Here is a 16766-nt window from a genome sequence, read left to right as displayed (position 1 = left end):
TGTTCAAACCAGTTTTAAGTTACAGATCTGAGAGTTAGGACAGAAATAAAGCACTTGATCAAAGATTAGAGACCACAAATAAGAGAGTTCTGAAAAAGATCAGGAGAGTAAACATTCTGCATTAATGGCAGAATCATATTAAAAATGAAAATATTAGGAAAGAACTTGACATGGTTAGTACTTAAAGTGTGTAAGCAGAGCTAATCTAAACTGGTTTGGTCACTTCAACAGAATGAGAGAGGAAAGGGTAGTAAAACAGATGTTTGATGCCACGATGGCAACAAAAAAAAAACCGAGAGGAAGACCAAGGTCTAGGTTGATTGATTTGCCAATCAGAAGTGATTTAGAACAACGAAATGTTAGATACAACAATACTGGAGTGCTGACAAGTAATAGACTAATTTTGAGGAAAATTGTTGATAGGAGTTTATTAATAATACAAATTTAATCATATAGTTCTCTCATTGTTACCTGAACATCCCTCAAGGGTGCATATCAAGAAATTGATGATGATATAAGGACAGAACTTGACATTGTTAGCATTCAAGAATGTATGAGCAGAGTTCATAAATTATTGGGAGAAAAAAAGTTTTCAAAACAGGTGTTTGATGCATAAATTATATTTAGTTTAATCTTTTATCCAAGTGTAAGCAAACAAAGTTTGTACCTGAAGTATTTTCAGGACTGGGGCTCCTCGTGGCAAAGGTGGACTGACTTCACATCACTTGCCTTAGTATCCCATGATGCAAAGCATATCTCCTTGCAGAAATATATAATGCTATGCATTATGGGAAAGGTCACTTTCCCATAATGCACCCAGACCAGTTTCAACCTTTATTGAGGTCTCTTCAGTGGGAGCCAGACCCTGAGGTGATACCAAGGTTGAAGCAATGCAGAAGTCATATTTCTATATACGAGTTGCCAAAAGGTTTCCCACCTTATTATTAAATTACTCTGAATTAGAGAAATATGTTGGAAGGTTTTTCACTTGTTGAAAGTTTATTTTTCACTTGGTTAGAGTATAATAAATTTAGTTTAATCCTTTATCCGAGTGTGAGCAAACAAAGTTTGCGCCTGAAAGTATCTTCAGGACTGGGGTAAGGTGGTACAACCTGGTGTTGTACCACCTTACCCCAGTCCTGAAGATACTTTCAGGCGCAAACTTTGTTTGCTCACACTCGGATAAAGGATTAAACTAAATTTATTATACTCTAACCAAGTGAAAAATAAACTTTCAACATCTTTCTCTAAATCCAGAGTAATTTATTAAAGGGTGGCACACCATTTGGCAACTCCTATAGGTAGAGATGACCTGCTAATGCTTCTGCCTGGTATCTCAACTTGGGCCTGGCTCCCACTGAAGAGACCTCAATAAAGATCGAAACTAGTCTGGGTAGTGGCCTTTCCCTTAATGCATAACATTAGACATATCCGCAAGGAGATGTGTTTTGCATTATAGGAGATACTGAGACAGGAGTGTTGGTATCTTGCTCCACCTTTGCAACGAGTTGCCCTGGTGTTGTACCACCTTACCCCAGTCCTGAAGATACTTTCAGGCGCAAACTTTGTTTGCTCACACTCGGATAAAGGATTAAACTAAAAGTTTTTCACTTGGTTAGACTATATATTATATATTTAGTCTAATCCTTTATCCAAGTGTAAGCAAACAAAGTTTGCCTGAAGTATCTTCAGGACCGAGGCAACTTGTGGCAAAGGTGGACTGACTTCACAAAAAACTTCCAACAGGTGTTTGATGCCAAGACAGCGTGAAAAAAGATCCAGAGGAAGACCAATATCTCAGTGGACAGATGCAATTAGAAGTGCCATAAAAGACAGAAATATAAAATGTGACTGCTGATAAGTAATGGAATTTGGAAGAAAACTGTTGACTAAAAATTAATAATAATATATAAACTTAATCATGCATTACTTTCATAGTATCCTGTACGTCCCTTGCAGGTATATATCTAAAAATCGATGATTAAGTAATTAGTTAATAAAGCATAATTTGGTTAAAAATGCCAGCTGCCAATGCCAACTGATAATCTGAGCAACCCATACTTATCATTTCTCTCTATACTACCATGAATTATTGTCTACACTTAATGGTACTGCCAGCTTAATTAAAACTGTATGAAATTTACCATGATAAAAATAACTATGTTATAAACGATACATTCACTCTTTTCACATTTTTTGTTTATATCATTTCAAAGAAATCATATAAATAGTGGAAACATTATCAACATGATGCCATAATAAGATTTTTGATCAAGGTATATGGGCACCTTGAAGTTCCAAAATTGTTGTTCTTACATTTCATGAGAAATCTAATTAGGAAAATTTAGGTTTTAAACATTTAAACATGCACTACGGAATGTTAATTAGTGCAGAAACTTTACCACAAAAAAACTAGACACACTGTCATCCAGAAATTATGTGGCATTTCTTGGGGTGCAGTAGCAACCACATTATGAACATCCACACTCGAAGTGTTTTTTTTCGGTGGAAGAGTACTGTGCTCCAGTTTGATTCAATAGCTGTCATACCAAACTAATTGACAGCCAGCTTAACACCATAATGCGACTTATCATTGGAACCATAAAATCAACTCCTGTTTACTGGCTCCCAATGCTGTGTAACTTAATACCACCAAACCTACGAAAACATGATGCTCTGCTACGAGAATATGATAAAATACTCAGAAATACTGAATTGTCTATACACAATGACATACATACTAGAGCTACAGCTCAAGAGACTGAAATCAAGAAAGCCCCCTCTCCGTGAAGCTAAACACCTGGGAATGACCAACTACAATACCAAAGAACAATGGAAACGAACGTAGAGCATAAATACCAATGCCCAACTCGAAACCATAAAATCAACTCCTGTTTACCAGCTCCCAATGCTGTGTAACTTAATACCACCAAACCTACGAAGACATGATGCTCTGCTATGAGAATATGATAAAATACTCAGAAATACTGAATTGTCTATACACAGTGACATACTAGAGCTACAGCTCAAGAGACTGAAATCAAGAAAGCCCCCTCTCCGTGAAGCTAAACACCTGGGAATGACCAACTACAATACCAAAGAATAATGGAAACGAACGTAGAGCATAAATACCAATGCCCAACTCGAAACTTGATTTGATAGGCATTGACTCAACATCCTGGGTATGGAACTGAGCTGAAAGACATGTATAACACTGAAGGATTCAACACCAGACAGGCAAGCTCTCTCTGTACAAGTGGGGAAAATCCTCTCACTGGAATGTGACTGCAGGCACCCGAATCAATCAATCCACCACATTTCTACTAAGTGCAGTCTTCGTGCATACGCAGGTCAAAGAAACGACTTCCTGGAGGTGACAACGCCTGTGATAGACTGTATCAGACAACTTGAACTTAACCTATAAGTGTTATGTTTGTTGAAAGTATGTGTCTGTTTTATTCTAATTGTTTGTCACTTACTTTTTACATATTTATTTTGACTTATGTACCTTTATAAGTGTATGTAGATTGCCATACAGTAATTAAAATAAATAAATAACAACAAAAAAGTTTTCTTTTATTATTTTTTAGCAACATAACTCATTAACATATGAATGGCTTACTGTCTTTTATTATTGTTGTTGTCATTATTTGTTATTAAAGTTAAAACATCTAAGGTTGTGAGGCCAGTACATTAGGTCTTGTTAAATGCTTGTGCTCTCTGGCCAATCTTCCTGTTTTAAAGAATGAAAAAAAAAAAAAAAAAAAAAACTTTCAAGAGATAAATACCCTACTGAAGTAATAAGAAATTTCTTCCTTAAAACTTACAGTTTTTGCCAAGGCAACATCACAGTTAAATGTCAATTTATAAATAACCTTGCAACTACAAAATGGACATATCTGTCAATTTTTTTGGGAAAGACAATGTATACTATTATATTAATTAAAAAACTTTAATTAATACTTCCTATATTTCGGTAATGTTACATTACCATCTTCAGGGAACATAAAAATAATGATATGTGCAGGCAGGCACTAACACTGAACAAATATGGCTGACGACAACAACTGAAGTCAGTCCTAGAGTCATAAAAGGTACCACCTAGTGGGCTAAATTGGATAGTAGTCTTGCTGTTGGGCTATATGACCTTTAATTAAACTTCCTATACCAAAACTCCAAGATCCACAGCCTCATCAGTTTCTCCAAGCATAATCTAACAAACATAATATGCCATTGGAAACTTGATAATGTCAAAGTGCATAACTTTATACTTACTAACACTGAATTGATAACAATAATAACCTGCCCACAATTCCAGCTTATTCAAATCATTCTGTAAGTGGTAAATATCAGTACCACCCCTAATTGCTACCTATGTTTGCTTCATCAGTAAACCTGCAGATGTTTGTGATCGTCTTTATTAGATGGGAGATTAATTTCATCTCCAAGTGTGAGAACATCTCCCTGCTTATTGGAGACCTGAAGTGGCTTGAAAAAGTTCCATGTTTGGTATCTAGAGCAGGGTTTCCACAGACAAGTAAAAAATAAATTAAAAATGCAAAAATAAATATATAAAATTAATAAAAATAGGAAAAAAATATCCTTAGTTCACCCATAGTACAAAATGTGCTATAGGTTTGCAAATACATTTCGTGCATGAGAACAAAAAATAAATAAATAAATAAGTAATAAAAATAAAATAAAATAAAATTTAGCATTTCCTGTCAGGTCCTTCACAGTATCCAGAGCTCCAAAAATTCAACTTAAATCTACGAGCCACAAAAAAAAAAAAAAAAAAAAAAAAAAAAAAAAAAAAAAAACTTATTTCCCCATGGTATCTGTTTACGTTATATAAATACTGTTATAGGTTATTATTACCCAAGATCCCATGAGTCAAAGACTCATCTAGGAAATCATTTTATCAAACACAGCTCATCATACCATGCTTTAAACACAGTCAAATTATCTGCAGACACCACACCCTCAGGCAAGGCATTCCAATCATTCACAACTCTGCATGAAAAAACCTGCTTCTCACTCCCCTACTCACACTCTCTTTATATAGTTTCCAGGGATGACCTCTGGTTCTTCCCTGATCTCCAACTATTTTCTGTAGAACCTATAGCAACCCTTTAATAACTTGTAGGTCTCTATCAAATTCCCCCCCCCCTCTTCCTACTGCCCACCAGGCTCTGCAAGTTGCATCTTCTCAATCTTTCCTCATACTCGACATTCCAGAGGTTAGAATCTACCTTAGTCAGTCTCCTCTGGACCCTTTCCAATATCTCTTCATCCTTCTGAAAATCAGGTGAACAAATCTTTGATTAGGCCACACAATAATCCATGTGTGGCCTAATCAAAGCCTTATACAATGGAATCTCCCAACTTCTACAAGTCAGTGTCCTCCGCATCATTACCAGAATCCTTTGTGTTGTCTTCACAATTTTGGCTATGTGTCCCCTAAATTTCAGATGCTTATCTATTATCACTCCCAGATCTCTTATTTCCTCCTCCTCTAACAATATATCCTCACCAAGCATAAATTCTGCATTCCATTTTTGTTTTCCAAATTTTAAAAACTTACATTGTGCAACACTGAAATCACATCTCCATTTCCAATCACTCAATTTATTCAAGTCTTCTTGAAAGGCCACAACATCCTCTCTACTCTTCATGGTTCGTCCCAACTTTGCATCATCTGCAAACAACTGAATATCTCCATCTAAATCCTCACCAATATCATTAATATACAAGATAAACAGCAATGGCCCCTAAAAGAGACCCCTGAGGCACAACACTAGTAACTTTCCTTTTCCTGGATATCGCTACCCCATACACAACTTGTTGATACCTATCAGATAGCAGTCTCCAATCCAAAGCACCAATCTAATATCCAACCCCCATCCACTCCAGTTTGACTATCAACTTATCATGTGGTAATCTATCAAAAGCCTTTGCAAAGGCTAAGTATATGGAAGCAGTCACCTAATTGTAATAAGTAACTAAAACATGACCTCCCTTTAGCAAATCCATGCTGTCCATCAAAGATAATACCATTGTTGTCAACCCAATTCTGAATCCTAGTTATCATAAGCTTCTCCAACAACTTAACTACAACACCGGACACACACACATAGGCCTATAGTTTGATGCTTGAGTTCTACCACCTCCTTTATGAAGTGGCACAATCTTGCCCTCCTTCCACTCATTAGGAACTTGACCCAATGCAAGACTTGTATTAAAAAAAATATGTCAAGGCTGGCGTCAACTCCCTGGCACATTCCTTCAGAATATGTGGTGATATATTATCAAGTCCCACAACCTTATTTACATCTAGTTTGCTCAACTCCCCATACACCTCTTGCTCACTTACAGTCAGTCTCTCTTCTCCCATTATCAACTGCCCTCAATCTCTCCATGAAGTCACATTCACAAGACTGAAAGACCTTTATGAACTGCTCATTAAGCATCTCCACCACACACCTTCTGTAACAGCTGTCTTTATGTCATTTTCTCCAAGCAATGTCATCCTTCCTTAATCTTTCTTTCTTTCCTTTGCTGGCAACATATCAAAAGAACGCCTTAGGATTCTTTTTGGCTCCATTAGCTAACTGCTGTTCATACCTCTCTTTAGCTACCCTCACCAACCAAGTCACCTGCCTTGCCTGGTCTTTGTAGTCCTGATGGAATTGGTTATTTCCACTTCTCTTATGCTGCCTCCATAATGCCCTTTTTCTCTGTATAGCATGCTTAATCTCTTTATTCATCCATTTCACACCCACCTTATTTAACCTTCTCACCCTTGGAATACATTTAGACATTGCATCTACTAGATAGTTTTTGAAAATCCCCCAAGCTGTATTGATCTCTTTTCCAGCTAACTCCTCATTCCATGCTACACCTGCAAGCTGTCTCCTGAGCTCTTCATAATCCCCCCCCCCCCCCGTTTGGTTCCACATATACTCTTTTCTTACAGAGGTCCTCACACTGCTGGCAACCACCCAGGTAATCACCTCATGGTCACTCTCACTAATTGGTGGGTTATTTTTACACTTCATTTATTATAAATTACATCCTCTGATGAGATGACCAAATCCAAGACCCTCAATCCTTGTGTGCCCTCTGTTATATACTGTCTGAGATAGTTATCTCTCAAAAACTCAAGAAACTCATTTTTTTTACTTCCAGTTGCTATCTCATCATTCTAGTCTACATTGCCATAATTAAAATCGCCCATAATGATCACTCTTTTTTTTATTTGCTTGGCTAATTTGATTATACATTTCATAGTCACTACCATCCACATTTCCTGGTCTATAACAACATCCAACCAAGTATTTCAATGCATTCACCTCTATCTCACACCATTTTGCCTCAAAACCACTAGCACTATTTCCCTCTTGCATCTCTACTTTGTATGGACATAATTCTTTCTTTATCATCAATAGCACTCCCCCTCCTCCCTTTTTACCCCTTCTATCCTCACAAAACACATCATATCCTTCCATCTCTATTCATGTCAGGATGTCGTCCTCATCTAACAATGTCTCACTTATTCCAATAATTTTTGGGTGAACAGACTCAATTAGTGCAACCATTTCATCTGCTTTGTTTCTAACACTTCTAGCATTTGTATATAAACACAACAGCTCATTCCTGGATCTACAGCTAGTTCCACTGATAACACTCCTTCGATATGATCTCTCCATGCTAAACTGGGGCCATTTTCCTTTCTGCTTATTCATTTTAGAACCCTCTTCAATTCCAGCTGTTTCCACTTGATCCCAGGTCATGCCATTCCTTTCCTGTCTACACATGCTCTCACATCTTCTTGGTGCATTCACCTTTCTCATGCTGTGTACCCTTGTCCACCCTGAGCCTCCTCATTTCCCTGTTCATCTTGCACACCCATTCTCTCATTTTCCATACTCATACCACTTACTTCCTCATTCATAACCACCTCTTCAATCTCTCCTGCTCTTCCACATCACTTCCCACTTCATCTGATTCATTCTCTATAGTCACTTCTCTACCTTCTAGCAACAGTCTCTCTCCAAGTGACTCACACCATAACCACTCAAATGCAGTCCATCGCTCCCATACAGTTCACTTCATCCTTCAAACTCATTCCACACATTAACAAATTGTACTCCCCTCTCCTCACACATTTCAGCCAACATACCATTCATAATCCTTGCTCTCCACCTCATCTCACCATTGTCATACTTAAGCAACACGCTTACTACCCATGCTGTCACACTATTCTCTTTTATCCGTCTAAGCAGCCTCCTAATATCCATTCTGACATGCTCTTTTTCCTCTGTCAAGTCATTCGTACCTATTAAAAGCATCAACTCCTTCTCTCACTCCCTCCTCATATCCAATGCCTCAATCACGCTACTCATTTTACCAACTGGAAAACATACCTTGTGCATCCTCTCATCCAGCACAACTTTAATAATGGAGTTGCCATACGCCACTCACTCATCTTTCATCAACTCTTTCATACCTACTTGATTTGTTTTAATCATTTTTTTAGCTAAATGTTATGTTGACAAAATAGTAAAGCATTCTTTAATTCTCTTATACATTACATGTAATTATATAGAAATATGCTTTCCATTAATGCAGTTTTAAATGTATACACCACAACACAGCTCATTATAAGTCAGTTTGTGCTTTCTTTTGGCTACTAGATTTAAGTTGTATTCCTGGAACCCTGGTCATCTGTCCTTTTCTAAACAGAATCAAGCAATCCTTGAGAGAATTTGAGTATGTATAATTTGGGAATATATAAGTAGTATTCCATTCAAGACACAATTTCTCATCTGTACAACTACTAATACAATATACATCCCAAATCATTGAAACATGGAATACCACTAATACATCTGAGTGGTATACCCAAATTCTCTCAAGGATTGCTTAATTCTATTCAGAAAAGGCCAATCTCGTTATTTCTTTTTCACAGATCAGCAAGAATACTTCTCTCATAAATGTTTATTTTCTGCCTTATGCCTGTTCTACATGCATCTGTTTCTATAGGACAACTCCGTTGAAATGCCTGCAATCCTTCATTTTCTTTCAAACTGTGAAAATTAAAGCTGCTGCTGGTCAATGCCCATTTACAGTCTCGTTCAAAACTTACCAAACCAAACTTTCTTCTTCCTCTTTTATTCCATCTACTTCGGAAGAGCCTCTCGTTTTATTTTATCTTTACCAAAGACCACAACTTGCACATGTTCAAAAAACATGTCAACAGATTCCTCCTTCCTTTAAATCTCTTATCATTACATGGCATTAGTGTGCTTTAGGTCTTGAACCTTTTATGTGAGTAGGCTTCCCACAGTGAGTCTTTGGACTCCATGGAGATGTTCATGTGGTAGTAATAATAGTATTCTGAGAAAAAAGGTTTTAAAACTTATTCATTTATATAATTTCAATTTAGTAGTCTATTTTTCTACAAAACAGACCAACGTTGAAAGCATAATGGAAATAACACCTAATCTCATCTGTGTTTATTCAAAGAGCTTCTTTAAATTATGATTTTATTCCATCTAGAAACAAATTCTTAGTGAAATATTTATATGGATAGCATTCTGTTATTGAAAGATGGAAAGAAATCTGCATTACACTTTTGGACAGTACAAGCAATCGGAATGGTGGTTTACCAAAAAAAATCCTAAATTTCCTTGCTAATAAGTTAAATTTCCTAATTTAACTTATTATCAAAAATAATTGTAATTAATTATTTTTGGAAGAATTTGGGAGAAGTAAATGCATATCATTTGAGAGAATTTTGAGAGAACTTAATTCATACTACCTCTTTTCTAAAAAGAGGCAGCAAGCATTAAGTCTTGAAGTTGGGATAGAAAGTGTGCATGTTAGTAGAGAGCATTAATATTAACCAAAACCCTTCATTTAGATACAATCCAAATAACTGACAAATAATTTATTATTAGAAAATTTGCATTTCATGAAGAAATTATTTTTATATGCATATTGCTGAAGTAATCTTTAAGAAACAACAAATATTTCTATAATTTATCTGCTAAAAATACTGGCATAGTGACCAAGTTGATAAGAGTACCACTTTGCACCTGAACAGTTTGTAAAGTTGAAATTCAAATTCCAACATGACAGAGATTATTATTATTATTACACTTAATATTATTATTGGCTACTCCAAGAAGTTCTTAGACTCATTGAGGGAGGCCCTAAACATTATGTCAAGAACTATCCAACATTTGAGCAGTGTCTATCACACTCTGCTTTGAACTCATTCACAGGCATGGCACCAACAACAAACTCAGGAAACCTGTTCCACTCATTCACTACTCTCCAAGTAAAAAACCTTGTTCTAACACCCATGCTAACTACACTCTTACTCAGTTTCCTTGGATGGCCCCTAGTTCTCCCACCACCAGACTTGTCATGAAAAATTTCCTCTCAAATGATCTTGTAAAAACCCCTCAGTAATTTGTATGTCTCAATCATATAACCCCTTTCCTGCCTATCAACCAGTTTCTGTAACTTACAAATCTTCAACCTGTTCTCGTAAGGTTCATTCCATAGACACGCTCAAAAATTTAAGTATAGTGTGGCTTTTTGTCTCAAATTGTGCTGCAGTTGTGCATCGGTTAGATACAAGTGTCCTTCAGCAGTGTTATTGTTTGAAACTGTGTTGTATATATTGTGTTTTAGCTGCCATTATTGCTCTACCCAACTTTGTATCATCAGCAAACAACTGAACAGTTCCCCTCAGATCCTTTCCTATATCGTTATTGAACAAATTAAACAGTAGTTGGTCACTCAACTCTGGATCCTCTCCATCTCCTCCTCATCATCAAGAAACACTAGTGCTCATATCTGCACACAGTAGTTAAGATGGCATCTTATCAAAGCTCAATAAAGAGGAACAATAACCTGCTTGTCTCTGCTAGTCAAAGTATTCTTCAGTAATCAAGTGATCTGATGAGCTGCTTTAGCCACTTTTGCGATGTTCCCCCTAAACTTTAACTCTCTATCCACTAACACTCCCAAGTCTCTGGCTTCGTCAATTTCCTGGAGTACAGTTCCACCAATGTGGTATACAGCTAGTAATCTTTTCACACCAAACTGCATAACCTTACACTTTGCCACATTAAACTGACATCCATTTCCCTTTGCCCAGTCTGCCAATCTATCCAAATCATCCTGTAAAATTTTGACATCATCTGTATTAATCATTGCTCTACCTAACTTTGTATCATCAGCAAACAACTGAACAGTTCCCCTCTGATCCTTTCCTATATCGTTACTGAACAAATTAAACAGTAGCAGTCCAAGAATAGAACACTGCAGCACACCACTAGTCACAGCCCTTCTTTTGGGCTATACTCCTGAACAAACTACTCTGTGATATCAATATCACTCCATCAACCACCCTCCTATCCATCTTAACCCATGTGCTGCAGTTCACTGATTAGATTTCCATGTGATATCCTGTCAAAGGCCTTTGCAAAGTCCAGCAGTATCACTGTAAACCCATTACCTTTATCCAACTCAGCTGTCACTGTATTATAAAACATGAACAAGTTACTGAGGCATGACGTACCCTTCACAAAACCATGCTGCCCCCCCCCCATACAGTATCCCATTTCCATCCACCCATTCCTGCATTTTGTTCTTGAAAAACTTCTCCAATACTTTGACAACAACCCCTGATATACTGAATGGTTGGTAATTTGTTGCATCAGTCCTGGAGCTTCCTTTATGCAATGGAACTATTTTCCCCTCTCTCAGGCCTAACTCAGAGCTGAGACTTAGAGTAAACAATATCAAGGGCACTGACAATTCCTTTACCACTTCATGTAAAACTCGAGCTGGTATACCATTCAATTCCACAGCTGTATTCACATTAAAGTTCTGTAATATGCTATGCACCTCCATTTCATTTATCTCAGTTCCCAGACTGAGGTGGCGCTAGTGTCTTTGGTGAATGTGGTGGTCGTGTTTAGTTAGGATAGAACACGTGTTTTTAAATTTAAGTATAGTGTGGCTTTTTCTCTCAAATTGTGCTGCAGTTGTGCATCGGTTAGATACAAGTGTCCTTCAGTGGTGTTATTGTTTGAAACTGTGTTGTATATATTGTGTTTTCGCTGCCATTTGTTTCACTACTTCAACGTCTAAAGATGCCGTCCAACAAGAAACATACATCAGCGACGTGCAGGACCTACTTCTATACGAAAGGCTGGCTCAGCGTTAGATTTTTTGCAATGTCAACAATGTCAAGTTCTTACTAAAATAAAGAGCCAAAGGCTTCATTTCAGTGATGGAAAATTATATAAATTAAGTGGATATGAAATTCAACATCATTTCAAAGCCAAATACAGAAACTATACAAGTTTCGTGCGAAAATTGACCAGAGAGCTTGTGGGAATACACCACTGCCATACTACGAGTTGCCTAGCCGAATCTAATAGGAAAAGTACAAACGCTAAAAAAGTGCCCGTATATTGCCTTCTATTAGTCCATTTTGATAGGTTTCACTAGTCTGTTTCAAACTAATTGGTTTTCGTCACAGACTAGGCAGAAACCTAAGAGAGCAAAAATTCTCAGTACTAGGGAACTTGAAATGTCGGAGAGGTATATTTTCCATAAGCAAACTCTCGGTCTGTGTGTAAAGTATTTACCAAAATAAAGAGCCAAAGGCTTCATTTTGGCGATGCAAAATTATATAAATTAAGTGGATATTAAATCCAACATAATTTCAAAGCTGAATACAGAAACTATATATTTTCAAGTGTATTCTGAGTTCCATCCATACTTCAATCTCGTGCCATGAGACACACATTTGATCCTTGCTCTCATAGTATTTTCAGCACGCTTTCCAATTACTATCATTTCCAAACCAAATTCCGTTTGCCTTTGGTAATTTGTACATTTAGCAGACACTGAACTGCACAAAGTCCCTTCGGTTAAATTCTTTAACACGTTCATTGCCAACCACGCGATATCGCGTGATACAAGTTCACACCGCTCAACCGGTCACGCGTTATCCCGTGGACGTCGCTATCAAGTAAAAAAAATTTGGCCACCGCACGAAATTCCAATTTTCAGCTTGGCAATGAACGTGTTAAAAGAACGATGCCTTGGACGCCATGTTCTGCTTCACATTGGTGCCATGTGCTACTCTATGTAACTTACTGTGCTAAAGACTAAATTAACAATATTGAAAAAAACTTTTAACTTAAAACTATTCAACTCCACAATACAGTCTAATTCTAACACAATTTTTTTAACTGATAATGCTATTTTTTTTAAAACTAAACAATTTAGCTATAATACCATCCTATTATCTAACTGTTAACTGTCAAGACTCCAACATTATCAGATGTTATATTTCTATCTTCTAAGGCACCTTTAACTGTATCAATCCACCTATATCTTGGTCTTCCTCTGGGTCTTTTTCCAGAGTACAGGCAGAGAACACTTGTTTTACTAATCTTTCCTTTCTCATTCTGTTTAAGTGACCATACCACCTGTGATTAGCTCTGCTAACACATTCCTGGAGGCAAACAATTTATAAACCTCTTAAGTCACGAAAATTTAATGTAGTATAAAAAAAAAATATGTGACAGATGCTGTTATACATCAACAGTATCCTTAATGAAAGCCTGAGGTGGCATAAAACAATATTTATTTTTCAAAGTGGAGCAGTGGTTGCCATTTATTTAATCCTTGCATGTCTGCAAGACTATAGATATTCAATCTTTTGCAAGCAAGAATAACATTTAAAACAGTAAAAATAAAGATAACTCACTCTCAATTTTTGGCACAGACAAGTGGGGATTTTTATCTTTCCAGAAACTCAAGTTTTTAATCCCAGAACCCAAGAGAATCGACCACAGAGCACCCATTATTTCTTAGGGACAAAGAGACAATGGCAGTTATTTTATTCCCCTCATCCCCAGATACCCATGAAATCAATGATAGCAAAGGGCCAGCAGTGACAGCTAAGAGTGGAGAATGGCCCTCCAACCTTCAAAAAGTTGGTTATGGATAAAATAACTTGTTTATTAACCCAAGGGTTAATAAACAAGGAGAAGAAGTGGAAGATAATCATGCAATATAAAATTACTTTTATTTTCACATCCTTATTCAAAAGGTCTGTTCTGCATTTTTTTTTTTTTTACATTTTTTTCATGAGTATGTCTAAAATACCAAAAAGTCTTCGGATTACTTCAATGAAATAAATTTGTATATTTCCTAGTATTGGAATACCTTATTGAAGAACTCAAACTTTTCAGGGATGGAAAAAGGTGACTGCTATCTGGTGGCAGCTCCATGTATCCTGCAGAAAACTTTTTGTCCACACATTTACTAAGAGGAGTATATGCAAAAGCCATACAGTGTGCTGTCAAACTAGATCTATGGTAAAAATCTAAAATACGCTTCCTGTTACAACAAAAAAAAAAAAAAGGGGGGGGGGGGAGAGGAGATAATAAATAAAAACTATCAGACTGTCATCAGTATATTAGATAAGAATATATAACAAACTTATAGTTAAATTTAAATCAGTATATTATACTGGTGAGAGAAAAACAATTAATGAAATTTTATGATAAATGCTCATAATATTCTTACAACTCTACTAGAATTATATTCTAGTATTCCAAAAATTATAACACTATTCCAATATGATATAATTTCATAATTAAATCATTCAAATATTTATTTATAAAATAATTATTTATTTGTAAATATTGTTTAATTTGTAAATTTTCAGCTACAAATGAGAATACGATATATTATAAACCATATTAATTAAAAAGACCTCCATGAAGTCCATAGACTCATTGAGGGAGATCCATTATTAAATAACATTATCAATACCCATACAATACTTGTCATATTTAATGCTGAAATCATTCACTGACAAAGCATACAACTGCCTTTGGCAACCCACTCTCCAAGCAAAAATCTAGATCTTACACATTTGCTAACCACACTCTTACTGAAATATTTCCTCCACATCAATCTTATATGCTCATCTTAGACTCCAGGCAACTTTTGTCTCCATCATATCTCCTTTTATCTGCTGATCAACCAGCCTCTGTAATCCACAAATCTTCAATCAATCCTCGTATGGATACTTTATTTTTTCAGATGGAAGACCTCCTTCCATCTTTTCAATGTGTTGAAAGCATTTCAGCTTTCTTCTGTCAACATAAACAATCTGGTGCCTTGACCACCATTCAGTAGGTGATATCCTCAACAGTTTTCTGTAACACTACATCTGAAAAGTGGCTATCCTTTTCCTGTCAGACTTTGTTAGGTTCCAAGTCTCATATCCATAAGTCACTAATGGAAGAACAGCTGCCACAGGAACAAAATCTTCAATTTTGTTCCTGTGGAGATAGATCCATCCTTCCAGATTTTAGACAGTCTCTGACTGTAGTTTTAGCCATTCCTAATCTTTCTGATGTTTTCTGAACAGCAGTTCTTCACATTAATAATGGATCCCAGGTACCTGAACTTGCCAACTTCAATTCGTTCTCCGTTAAGGTACACTTGTTTCTCAAGAACTTCCCAGTCTATATTTCCTTTGAGAACCACAATCTTTGTCTTTCTGGGATTGAGTTCTCTGGTCTTACTAATCTCAGTAGCTTTGTCAAGGATTCATCTTAGTTCTTCCATAGATGAGTAGAAAATAGGCAACCTTGCTTAACTGCCTGCCAACCTGAAGTCAATCTATTAATCCAACTCCTGTTCTTATTGTGGCTACTTGCTCACTTTACAAGATAACTATCAACCTGATAACATGTTGAAAAAAGACCATTAGTTTCATTACTTCCCACAATTTCATATGCTGAGTGCAGTCAAATGCTTCGGAGTAGTCTACGAAATATATTACAACAGGGAGTCTAAATTTTTTATACTTTTCAATGATCTGTCTAAGGCAAAGTATCTGATCTCTGGTGCCCTTGCTTGCTTTCCCAAAACTTGTTTGTTCCTCTGGTATCTCTGCCTCAAATTTAGCCTCAATCCTATTTAGAATGATCTTTAATAAAAGTGTGGTTGAATGAGAGACAAAACTAAGAGTTCAGTAGTTTTTGCAATCCTTCATATCTCCCTTCTTGTGTAGTGGTATGAAAACTGATTTCTTCCAATCTCTAGGCCACGATAATGTAACCGTATCCTTGCAATCAATCTATGAAACAAATATGGAGTGTTTCTTAGATAGATACGCTCCCTGTGGAATTAATTAGCTCTCTGCTGGGATTCCATCTATGCCTGGGGTGTTATTGTTGTTAAGCTGTTTAACCATTCTTTCAATGCCATGCCTAAGTGGAAGAGGTTCCAAATCTAAAATTTTCTTAGTGAGAAGACTTCTCGAAATTTTCCTTATCCTCTCTGCTGTACAGTTCGTCATGCATTTACTCGAATATAACTCGCATTCCTGATTTCACTTTATGAAAAAAGAAATTGAAAAGTTTTGCATATAACAACATTCACTGTGTATTTTTTAAAGTTTTAAACTTTTTTCACATATGAAAAAAGTTTAAAACTTTAAAAAATACACAGTGAATGTTGTTATGGCAGTTTCAGATATTTTGGTATTCGGTTGAAGAGAATCAGCATTTCAACTCAGCAATCTTCGGCTTGCCTTTGTCGCTGAGTCACGTGATCTATTGTTAATACCACCAATCATATGCGAGACCAGAAGTAGTGACAGTGAATAGTAGATTCTTTGTAAGTCATATCCATTTTCAATTTTTTTT

General features: G+C 36.4%; 1 protein-coding gene across 1 annotated transcript in view; it reads right to left on the bottom strand.

Moving 5' to 3' along the window:
* l(2)k05819 (transmembrane protein 94-like protein l(2)k05819) overlaps window positions 1-16766 on the bottom strand; it is a 740582-nt gene that overhangs the window by 385677 nt on the left and 338139 nt on the right. The window contains exon 12 of the mRNA XM_090398052.1: window positions 14266-14439. Within this exon, the coding sequence (XP_090254178.1) occupies window positions 14266-14439 (174 nt within the window). The remainder of the gene's footprint in view (window positions 1-14265; window positions 14440-16766) is intronic.

Source organism: Typopeltis vanoorti, chromosome 9 (assembly GCF_054136105.1).
Source record: "Typopeltis vanoorti isolate ZY-2024b chromosome 9, IOZ_Tvanoo_1.0, whole genome shotgun sequence".
Taxonomy (NCBI): Eukaryota; Metazoa; Arthropoda; class Arachnida; order Uropygi; family Thelyphonidae; genus Typopeltis; species Typopeltis vanoorti.
Note: the sequence above shows the minus strand (reverse complement) of the source record. Positions and strands in the feature narration are given on the sequence as shown.